This window comes from Hydra vulgaris, chromosome 11 (genome assembly GCF_038396675.1).
Source record: "Hydra vulgaris chromosome 11, alternate assembly HydraT2T_AEP".
In the NCBI taxonomy this organism is placed as follows: Eukaryota; Metazoa; Cnidaria; class Hydrozoa; order Anthoathecata; family Hydridae; genus Hydra; species Hydra vulgaris.
The window spans coordinates 54,762,501-54,775,000 of NC_088930.1; the positions used below are offsets into that span (position 1 = coordinate 54,762,501).

The 12,500-nt window shown below is 27.7% G+C and overlaps 1 protein-coding gene across 2 annotated transcripts in view; it reads right to left on the reverse strand.

Moving 5' to 3' along the window:
- LOC101236226 (transmembrane protein 245) overlaps positions 1-9,322 on the reverse strand; it is a 63,004-nt gene extending 53,682 nt beyond the window's left edge. The window contains exons 1-4 of one of the 2 annotated variants that reach the window (XM_065809233.1): positions 8,941-9,199; positions 6,403-6,506; positions 2,170-2,681; positions 1,757-1,982 (exon numbers count right to left, since the gene is read on the reverse strand). In XM_065809233.1, coding sequence (XP_065665305.1) covers positions 1,757-1,982; positions 2,170-2,676 — 733 coding nt within the window. In that variant the 5' untranslated portion in view covers positions 2,677-2,681; positions 6,403-6,506; positions 8,941-9,199. Of the gene's footprint in view, positions 1-1,756; positions 1,983-2,169; positions 2,682-6,402; positions 6,507-8,940 lie in introns of both variants that reach the window. The other variant, XM_065809232.1, reaches the window with a different exon arrangement.
- Between the last annotated feature and the right edge of the window lie 3,178 nt (positions 9,323-12,500).

A 12,500-nucleotide genomic window follows, 5' to 3' on the forward strand; every position in this document is an offset into this window, starting at 1 on the left:
TATATATTTAAATTATCTTTTGATTGTCGTGACGTTTATTCAGAAGAAATAAAGTCGTAAGTAAAAGCATTTAACCGCAATTGTAAACTAATAGATTTTTTGTTAAAGAAACAGTTTGTTAAATAATTTTTTTGTTATTGTTAAAAATTAGTTAAAAAAAATTAAGTGTTTTAATAAGTTTTATCTTAAGGAATTAAATATATAAATTTCTTTTAAATATAAAATTTATTTTTAGTCATAATAGTTTAAAAAATGTACGATTTATTTTAATGTAAATATTTTATTAATAAGATATTTTGTTTATTGTTAATTCAATAACGTAAAGTTTTAATGACGTTCGTTTAATTTATGAAAATAAATTACGATCACAAATATGTTATCGGTAACTGATAAACAACAAAATAAAACTCTTTCTTGTTTAAAAACATTAAAATGAGTTCACATATTAAATAAGAAAAAATTTATTAACAGTTAATAAAATAACCAAAAACCAACTGTAAAATCATAAGAAAATAAACAAACATTATTTTACGTTTCATGAAAAAAATATTTTTTTCAAAATAAAATTTAGTTCATATTTGAAAAAAATAATAAAAATGATTTTTTAAATAAGAACTTAGATTTTATTTGTAACTTTTGTTATAGTGAGAAAAAAACAAACTGTTTGTATGATTTTTAACGCGTTAATAAAATAACTTTAATTACAATGCGGTACTTGAAAAGACGCGAGTGACGCAATATAACTTCTAACGATGCAAAATATATTTGATGAGTTGAGTTACTTAAAAATGCGTTACGCGTTTTCGCTACGCAGCGAAATCTCGTAACAAGGCCTGTATATATATATATATATATATTGTGTTTCACCGCCGAAAGTTGTAAAATAGTCAATTTTAAATCTTTTTTATAATTTTTTAACAGAGGAGTATTGAAGTAGAATCATATACTTTTAATAGTTACTTTATTTAAGTTGTTTTAATGATATGAAAGTCATTGTACTTTCTAATGATATGATGATTCATATGAAAAAAGATGCATCATTATAAAATTAATTTCTTTTTCTAAAAGCTTTGTAAAAAACTTTATTTAATAATAACTTTCGTGTGTTAATAATAAATCTTTTTTTTTTAATTTAAAGTTTTGAATGTTAAAGCACATTTTAATTTTGTTAGTTAAGTTAAGTTAAACTTGTTTATAACTTAGTTAAAACACATTTTAAGTTTGAATTTGTGTAACGTATTTTAAAATAAATTAACCTAAAAGTTTAGACGCTTTTTTATTATGTTTTTATTATTTACAAGACACAGACGTTTTCATACAGGGACATACTCGTTGCATTAATATTAAACAAATGCATTTTACAAACAGATAGCAATTTATATTTTCGCTTTCCTATTTAAAAAAAAATTTTAAAAAATATACAAAAATCTATCTTTTTAATGTTGATTAGAACAGTTTTTTTTTATGCTTTGCATTATCCAATTTTGTTGTTAAAAATAACAACCACCCTAAAGAAACAAAAATAAAAACAGTACATAAATTATTTAAATTATTAACTTTTTTTTCTTTTCTATTTAAACTCATTTTAATTTCCTATGATTTTAGTGTTGCTTTCTTTGTTTTTAAAACTTAGTATTTTCTGCAAAACTGCATGTGTTTCCTGGGAAGGCTTGAAATGGGTCATGCAACAAACAATAGATCTTATGAAACAAACAACTTAAAAATAACAAAAGCAGAAAAATAAATAAGACATTACCAATTTTGAAATAATCTTTAAGCTCTCCAATAACTCCAAAGATAATGAATAAACACAAGATCAATGCTAAGGGAACTTTCCATAATCCTGCTAGTGATACAAAATGAAAAGATAGCATTAACCAAACAAAAATTGATATGGCTTTAAAAATAACTATTGGAAATATTGGTGAACTATTTTTATAAAATACTAACAAAACTGCATAACCAAGAAACATGGTCCATACCTATGAAAAAAAAACAACTAATAAATGCGATATCTTTCATAATCTTTAAACTTAATTTAATTAATTTTATAGCTTGCAAAATGTAAATTCCTAAAGTTGTAAGTTAAAAGTTTACAACATAAGGTTAGTTAAAAATTTACAGCAGATAAGTTGAAAAATTTACAAAAGAAAAATTAAAAAAACTTACAGCATAAGGATAATTAAAAAATGATAGAAGATCTCCTAGTATTCCTAGTCCAAGTGAAATAACATAAAATATTTGGTAAAATGCGTGAAATATAACGATATAATAAACAAGTGGTAACAAAATTCCAAAAAAAGCCATTAACTTGTAATTTGTTCTAATAATTTTCCCCATAAAATCTGCACTTTTATCAACAACTTTGAATGGTAAAATTGACAATCCAACAATAAATGGAGTTCTGTTAGTATGTATATTAACAAGCCAGTTTCGTACGGATGTTGTTGCTGCTTTTTTAAATGGATATAAAAAAGTCCCGCATAAAGCAGCCCAAATAAGTGGTCTTATAAAAATTTCCAGAACATAATAAGAACTAATGGTTATCACAATGCTAATGAAAGCAAAAAGCAATGCTGCTGTATTGTAGAAAGCTAATTTTAAAGCTTTATTATGTTGTGGTGCTTCTGAATATATAACTGAGTGGAACGGAGATGATACTGAAGGTGATTCCATTATACCTTAAAATAAATACATTATTAAAAAATAAATAAGACTTTTTTATAAAAATATATGTTTAGGCAGCCATATATATATATATATATATATATATATATATATATATATATATATATATATATATATATATATATATATATATATATATATATATATATATATATATATATATATATATATATATATATATATATATATATATATACATTCAGCCCTCGGAATTAGCGTTAGCATTCGGCAATGCCAACCTAACTGACAACCTAAAAGTGTTAAAGGTTGGCAAAAAAATGCCAACCTAGTTTCTATGTTTTATGGTAACCTCTTGATGTCAATTTATTTTTGCTGACTGATTTTGCCAACTTTACCAGTTTGAGGTTGGCAATTTATTGCCCATTTGCCGACTCTTTCAGTTTATATATATACATATATATATGTATATATATATATGTATATATATATATATATATGTATATATATATGTATATATACATATAAATATATATATATGTGTGTGAGTGTATATATATACATATATATACATATATATATACATATATATATACATATATATATATATATATATATAAATATATATATATATATATATATATATATATATATATATATATATATATATATATATATATATATATATAGCCATTAACTGACGACTTAAAAGATTACAAATTATATGAATCAGGAAAACAAGATGAAGGAAGCGAATTTCAAAGACCTGATGTTTGAAGAAAAAAAACTAAACAAATAAGAACTTTTGGAGCACGTAGGAACAATAAAAGGATGAGACTTGAATGAGTGAGAAGTAACGTGAGAATGAAATTTAGTAGACAGCACATGAGACGCTAGCTCTTGCGAGCAGTGACCATTATAGTATTTATAGAAAGTAGAAAGAGTATAGTATTTATAGAAAAACGAAACCCTGAAGCAACATGATGACAATGCAACAATGATTGAAGGTTAGCTGCAAAAGCAGGTTCAATTGTGATTACAATATTACAGGTGCAAATTTGCACCTTGTCTAAAAGAGAAAGGACATCATTCAAAGATACACTCCAGATATGGAAACAGTATTCTATACAAAGACAGATTTGAGATTTATAGAGATAAAAAATGGAATCCAGAGTAAGAAAGTGGCAAGCACAATAAAGAGATGCAACCTTAGCAGATGCTAATTTTGCAATGGGGACAAAAGCTTTTTTAATCGTGTAATCAATTTTATGCCCAAGACAACCAAGGCTTGGTTTTTTGTTTTTTTTTATTTTTTATATTTTGATTTAAAACACCAAGATAATTTAAAAACTTGTTTATAATTTGATTTTTAACTTATTTAGTTTATCATTACTGTCTCATAAGTTCATTAATTGTTTATCAAACAACTTCATTAATTGTTCTTCAATCACTTAAAAAACAAATAACTTTAATGAAACTTTTTCTTATTAAACACTTAGAGTAACAGATTTTTACTTAACTTTTAAATTCTCACTATTTTTGCAGAACTATTTGCAAAGAACTTTTCTTTTAATTTATTCCTTGATTCAAATGCAGCACTCTTCCTGTCATATCAGTTAACCAGGTTAATCCAAACATCTCATCATAGACATCCAAATAACTCCCGCTTCTGTTGCTTAAGTCATTTCTCAATACAACTTCTTTTTTACAGCTTATGAGTCTTTAATCAACAAAATTCGAACATCTTGAGTCTAAAAACTTACTTTCTAACAATAAATTAGGATTTTGACCTTCTAATTCTATGACTGACTTGTTAACTGTTGTAGCAGAAAGCTATTACGCTTTAGATGATGATGACAAGGCAAGGGCTTTTGCTCTTGCATATGCTGTAGTGGTATAGTGGTAGAGCACTCGCCTCATAAGCAAGAAGTTCCAAGTTTGATCCGACCATTTTCCTGATAATACTGCGCTCAACTTGTTTCTCAGCGCAGTAGTCTTGTTCATCAAGGTTCACATTTCAGAGTTATAGAGTTTCAGAGAGGGTTGTAACCACAACCAAAGTAGCCTCCTCAACTGTAGTGGCCTTCTCAGCCTTGGAAAGCTGAATTAACATAAAATTAACAGAAGTAAAAATATCAAAAACTTTTGATAAAGTTTGGCATGCTGGTCTTTTCTATAAGGTCGCTTAATATGGTGTATCTGGGAAAGTTTTTGAGATAGTTAAATCATTTCTTTCTAACCGCAATATTTAAATCATCCTCAAAGGCCAACATTTTTCTTTATTTCCAGTTACTCCTGTGGTAATGTAAGGTTTTATTTTTGGTCCTGTATTGTTTTTTATCTACATGATCTTCCTGAGTATGTTAGATCTAGAGTTTGCTGACAACTCAAATTCCTATCTTGACAAAAAGTCTTCACTTTTTGATACTTAGAAAATAGAGCCAGTTTTGAATCTCAACTCTCTTATTTTACAGACTGGGCCTGGCGATGGTTTGTGAATTTTAATTCCTATTAAACTAAGTTATTCACAGCAAACAACTATGACAATATTGTTGAGATTCATATATTGACAAAAGGCAACCCTCTCACTTAGTCCTCTTATTTACGTCTTTTTGGATTATTATTCACTACTGATCTCACATAGAAACTATAAACAATCAATTGCAAAGTTAGTATCTGCTAAGGTTGCTTCTCTTTATCGTGTTTGCCATTTTCATACTCCCAAATCTATTCTCCACCTTTACTGATCTCTTATTTGTCCCTGTATTAAATACTGTTATCATATTTAAGTCGGTTTTTCTAATGATGCTCTTTCTCTAATAGAAAAAGGTCACAAAACGCATTGTAAATATAGTTGGACCAGATCTTAAGCTAAGCTTGAGCCACTGTCACATTTTCATAAGGTTGCATCTCTTTCTCTTTTCTACAAATGCTATCATTGTTGATGCTCAAAAAAAGTTCCATTAAAGACTTAAAAATCTTGAATAATAATAGGGTAAAGATAGTTGGAAAGGTCTGTAGAATTTTTAAAAACTCAAACCAAAGATGACATTTAGCTGCAAAATCACAGTAAATGCAGTTGAACATGCTCTATCTTCCAAGCTTGAGCCACTGCCCCATTGTCATCAAGCTGCATCTCTTTCTCTTTTCTACAAGTACTATCATAGTCGCTGGTCTAGTTCCATCAATAAAAACTCATTTTTGTTTATCTTGTCATTCAGCAAATACACATGCTTTTACTGTATTTGTCCCTTCATGTTCTAAATACTTTTATTCATCTAGTTTCTTTCCTGGCACATCAATGCTTTGAAGCTCTCTCCCTTTCTTAATGTTTTCCTAACTAATACAACTTACAACTTTTTTACCCTTCTGCCAACCATCTCCTTGCTTTTTAAAAATATACTTTGTTTTCTAGTAATCCCAACTTAATAGTAGTAGCTTGCAGTATTGTTGGAAGTGAAAATGTTTTTTAAAAAAGTACAATATATACAGCAGGTACACAGCAACAGCAAGCTACCAATAAAAAACTTAAAAATCTTGCTAATAATAGATTCCTTAATAATATAATATAACAATAGATTCCTTATATAGTATAATAATAGATTCCTAATATAATAATAGATTCCTTGCTAATAATAGTTTCTTTGCATTTTAACAACATTTTTTGTTTTCTAGTAACTCCCTAATGAATAGTGGTTGTTTGCAGCTTGTTGGGAGTGAAATAGTTTAAAAAAAAAAGATATGTACAATACATACACCAGGTACACAGCAGCACATATAATACAGCAGGTGCAGATCAAAAAGAAACTTGACAACTTTTCATGCTTGTGTTACGTTTCTTGTATTTGAGTAATCCATCACTAATAACAGTAATGATAATAATAATAAAAACAATAATAATACTAATATCAATAATACTGATAAGAAAAAATAGGATAAGAAAAAATAGGATAAGAAAAAATAGGATAAGAAAAAATAGGATAAGAAAAAATAGAAGAAAAATTCATTGCAAGATTTATATTCAGATGAACAAATATGTTTAAATCAAAAAGTGCAAAATTTGGAAAAAAATCTGTTTAAAAAATAACTTCAGCAGCATTGATTAGTTATTATTAGTCTAGAGTAAGTTGAAATAAATAAGTTGAAGTCAGTTGAAGTCAGTTGAAATCAGTTGTAGTAAGTTGAAGTAAGTGAGTAGGTTGATGGCTTAAAAAGTATATTAGTATTATTATTATATTAAAACTTTTCAAGCAATATTTCAATAATGTTGTCTATATATGTGTATGTGTGTATTAGGTGTAGCCCTCAGCCCTCGGGATTAGGAAAAATAACATACATTTTAAACTTGGGGCAAGTATTAAAAAAATAACTAAAAATAAATTTGAGCTCAACAGAAACGCTTAAAATTTATCCACTAAGCATTCTTTAAAATAAATTCTTAAAATAATTAAAAACAACAGATTTCACAGGCCCAGGGGGAAAATTAAATGAAAAAAATTTGGACTTTTTTTTCTGTGATGTTTGAGTAAAAATATATGGTATCATGTTTTTTTTTTTAAAAAAGTATTTTTATTTTTGTATTTTGAATTGAAAAAAACTTTGAATTGAAAATAATATTTGATAATCAACTTTATTTATGTAACTGACAAATATAACTAATAAGTCCAGAATAAATACTTTTTTAAACTTTTTTAACTAGTAATAAAATGTAGAAACTTCTATAAGGTGCGAATCTGATAATACCTGGCTATAGTAGCCCAAAAAAAAACTGAGCAGTTTCATTTGTTGAAGTTGTAAATTAATTTACAATAAATATTTTTAAATTGAATTTTCTAGATTAGTAAAAGCAAAATTTTTTTTTTATTTTTATTTTTTTGTTATTCACCTCCAAAAAGGCTGCGAATGCCACAACAGATGAGGATGCTACTTAATAGTAGACATAAACCTCTCTCAACTCTATAACTCCGGAACACAAACCTTGACAAACAAGGCCGCTGTGTGGAGAAACAAGTTGATGCAGATAAGCTTGATGTTTTGGAGTTTCAGAAGATAAGATGGACAGAAAGAAAGTGTCTTTTAAACCATAAAAAGTAGATTGCAATGGTTTACTAACAACCTTACTTGCCATTTACATGCTTGGTTTAAATTAGAAATAGCTCAACAATAATAATTTTTTGAGATATTAAGATGCAATTACCAAATCAATTATCTGTAACTGTTCAACGTGAGACAAATCTTACATGAAGATCCAAACACAGTTCGGAAAAGCGTAAACCAAGACCAAAACTTATTGTTTGTCATAAAGAAGTTAGATTACAATTTGCAAAAAAACACATGTCTTTGCAGGAAGAGTGGCATCAAGTTCTCTTTAGTGATGAAAAAAAGTTTAATCTAGATGGTCATGATGACTATTAATATTACTGGCACGATCTTTGAAAAGAAAAAGAAACTCGAATGAGTCGTAACTTTGAAAGTGGAACTGTCAAGGTTTGGGAGGCTTTTTCCTTTGCTGGAAAACAACCACTGGCATGGATTTCAACAAAAATGAATCCACAGGACTACATTGACTTATTAGAAATTAGTTTGCTTGAACATGGTGAAGAATTGATGGGCAAAAGTTTTACTTTTTAACAAGACAATGATGCTATCCATAACTCAAAGCTTACAAAAGCTTTAGAAATAAGAAACACACAAACTAGTGGAACAATGCTTGTAACTCGTATAAAAATTTAACAAGTGTTTACTTAACTGAAGTTACTGTGAATTATTTGAATGAAATTTGAGTAAAATTCTCAGAATGCAGATCTATCATGCAATAATGCATCTAATCTATCATGCAATCTAATCTATATGAAAAGTATGATAGAATGCAAGCAAAAATTTTAGAAAAAGAAGAAAAACCTTGCAAAATATTTTCATTTTGAGACAATTTTGAAAATCTTTTTATGTTTTAGAATTAGAAATTGCTCAAGTGAAAAAAGTTTTTCAAAAACTGAAGTTGAATAAAAAATATTTAAGGTCAACTATGAACCAAGAAACTTTGAACAATATGGCAATATTGTTCAAAGTTTCTATTAAAACTGCATAAAGATACTTAATTTTGATAGCAATTTTTGATTATGACAACAACTTTATTATTATTGTTATTATTATTATTAATAATAACAATAACAATAATAACAATAATAATAATAATAAAAATAATTATAACAATAATAACAACAATAATAATAACAATACCAACAAACAAAAATATCAATTACAAAAAAACTAATAACAGCAACAAATGCATACTTTATATAAATCGGTAAAAGTTTTCATTTAACTTTAAACTTTTCTACCATTTAAAAAAATTATAATGGTTTTAAGTGGAATTAATTCAAAAAAGAGAAGATAAAAAACTTTCCAACTCCTTCACCCTAATAAATTCTTTTTGAATTAATTGTCAAAAACTCCATTCTAAAAGCACTCTCGGTAATGGTTACTACTAGATACATTTCCGCAACCAAGATGACAAATTTATTATTGTTTTACAAGTTTTAGATTTTATTTTAATAATATATTTCGAGATTATACTTTAGAATTTTTAAATACGTTTATGACTTTGACTAAAATATTTATGAAACTTTTCGAAATTCAATACATTTTTATTTGCTTTTGAATGTCAAATGAATGTGAATATATAATATTCGTATAAAAATATAAAACTTTTATAATTAATAAAAGATAAACAATAACACCAATCTTAAGACAAACATTTATAAACTTTACTAAAAGTTATGAATATTTGTCATTAATATATATTATATAAGTATTGGTATCATAAGAAGTGAGAAGTATTTATTTTGATAATATTGGTAACTTTATTATGAACAAAAAATGAAAAAGATTTAATTAAATTCTTGAAAAAAGTGAGACTTTCGTAGGAATCGAAATATTTTAAACGGAAACAATTCTATTTATTTAAATCGTGATTTTGATTTTGAACAATTTTACTTTGTTTTGTTTCTTTTGTATACATTCTAGGAATTATAGAAAATATTTGCAAAATTACATCCGAGAAGATAATATCCGAGAAGATCTTCTCAAATGTAATTTTGCAAATATTTAAACGATCACATCTAAATCAAAGTTATAAACATAGTGGATGTGCATTAAAGCCAACTCAGAAAGTCGTTACTGTCCTTGTGTTGCTCTTGTGTACGAATTAAGGTGTCGAATTACACTTCCCGTTTTTTCACATTCTGCGGTAGTGACACATTCTAGGGTAAAGTTTAGCCAGATTCACAGCTTGTAAACCTAGTTTTTCGTCTGTTTGAGATTTCTGGGAAAATCGAAGAAAGGAAAACTTGTTACATTTCTCTTCTATTACTTTAAATTTTGATCTCATTTGACTAGTAAGTAATTACACTCAAAATTTTATTGATGTTTCTTCGTGGTTGTAACAAGCAGTTTTAAGAAGACCTTTCGCGTTCACAGCAAACATAATTTTTAAAGCAAACATGATTTTATTAAGTTTCAAGTTCTTTGCAACTTCTGTTGCCTTTATGAAAATCAGGTCCTAAGACAAACGGATTCGATCCAGGTCCGTCAAAAGGCTATTTAGAATCTTTACTTCATCATCGAGAGTGAGTTGATATGGTTTACAAGTTTATGAAAATACAAGTTTATAAGTTTATACTGATTGGATGATCCAAGAGAAAAAACAATGTAAATATTAGGAAACTTATTATATTATTAGCTGCACTTTACAGTCGATAATCTGGTTGACATTAAAGCTGCATTTTTTGCCACAAAATTATTTCTTCATCGAGGAAGGTAGAGTTAGGGAGATCACTTTCAAAATGTATCGTAGCTTTTTGTATCATTTCAGGTAGCTCCACTCTTCCTTACCTGACATCATTTTCAAGTACTCTTTAAATATTTTAATGTCGATTTGTTGATGATTACTGATCGCTGGTTTCGTGGCTACTGGGTCTGAACACCCCCCCCCCCCGCCCTTTTCAAATAAAAATATCATAAGGGCCGTAAATTCTATAAAATTAATTTGGTATTACTTATTAAAATAAAAAAATAAAAAAATAGCTTCATACCTTTACATAAGGGTACCTAAATTTGCAAATGGGCTCCCTAATTTTGCTTACTTACATTTTGCTTACTTACCCCTCCCCCTCTCTCCAACAACTAATTGGGGTGTGTGGAAAGATTAGCCACGGCTCTGCTGATCGCACCAAAAGATGTAGACTATAATTCGTCCGATTTGTATGCAATAAGACAAAAGTAAAACGTTGTGTACTCCAATGTTTTCTCTTTGTAACTGCGCTATATTCACTTTTTTATATACAAGTTCAAGTTGGTTAACGTTAGAAAAAACAACTTATAACTCAGTTTATATGGTCGAAGCAATAAAATTTAATTGCCATTCTTGCAAATTATTGTGTTTTTATAGTTAGCGGAACTAAGAATTTTAAAAAGCTTAATGCAACACTACTTTTAATGAAAAAAAAAAGCAAAACCATAACTTTAGTAAAGTTTTTAGTTAAGAAAACGGCTCATTTTTTTTAAAAGGAGGGTGACAGCCACGCTGATCATCCCCTTCCCAACTTATGGACCTGCATTTAAGGTTTTTTTAATTTCAGTGATAAAACTCACTAAATTTGAAATGTGTTTTAGTTGGAAATTAGACATAATTCAGTGGCGTTGTTAGGAATAGCTAATTACTAATACTTTAACATTATTGAAGAAAATCAAAGAAAGTTTCTTAATATTTTAAAGTTACAAAAGTAAACGCATTTCATTATAAAATTAAAAAACAATAGAGAAAAATAGAAATTTTTTGTTCAACTTGTTTTCACTGAGTAAATCTTAATGACTCTAGAGTTGTTCGAAACAGTTTGAAAACTGTTTGTTTTTTTATTTTTTAAGTTTAACTGTACTTTTTTAACAATAACATTTATGTTTAGTTTTGATTTTGATTTTAACTTTTTGTTAGTAAATAAATTTATTTATAAATTAATCCACCACTGTTTTAAATGTATTCATTTATTCAGGTCACATGCCATCATGCCAAAATTTGGAGAACAAAAACGAATAATACAACAACATACAGACAGAAAAAAAAAGTTTCTGCAAAGAAAAATTAACCACATAATATTTGTAAATACAACTACAATATCAAGAAGGTATTGGTTCAAGCACAAGGTGGTGAAAACATTGATACAAGCACAAGGTGGTGGAAATATTGAGTCAAATTTGCCGACCACATCAGCGACACTAATGTATTTTTGCGACGGTACTGGCAAAGAATTGTCTAATCTCTTAAATAAGATGCTTCAGCGGTTTGGTTTTGATTTACAATACTGCCTATCGGACAGCAATGATGGTGTTTCAAACTAGTACAATAGACTACAACAAAACATTACTGAAGCTGCAGACAGCTAAATACATATTTTGTGTAACTGTTATGATGTCTACTTAGTTGTAAAAATGGCAACCAGCTGCTGCATTCAGGCGGTTTCATTTTTGAACTTTCTGCAAAATGTTGCAACGTTCTTAAAAGTGTCATAAAAGCAAATGGCAAGACGGATTAAACTTGTTGAAGCATAAGTTGGAATAGACAAGATGAAAAGATTAAAATTGATTGGTAAAACAAGGTGGTCGGGTAAATCAAACGCTGCAATGTTATTTAAAACATTTGATGAACCACCTTCGACAGAGTTTGTCAATTAGATTTCATATCTGTCATGTATAAATAAAGCAGAAAGTTTTCATGGAAAGACACGTCACGAACTTAGATATTGCTCATGTCATTCCTGAAATTTGATACCATTTTGACTACCTTCATCTACCTGCAA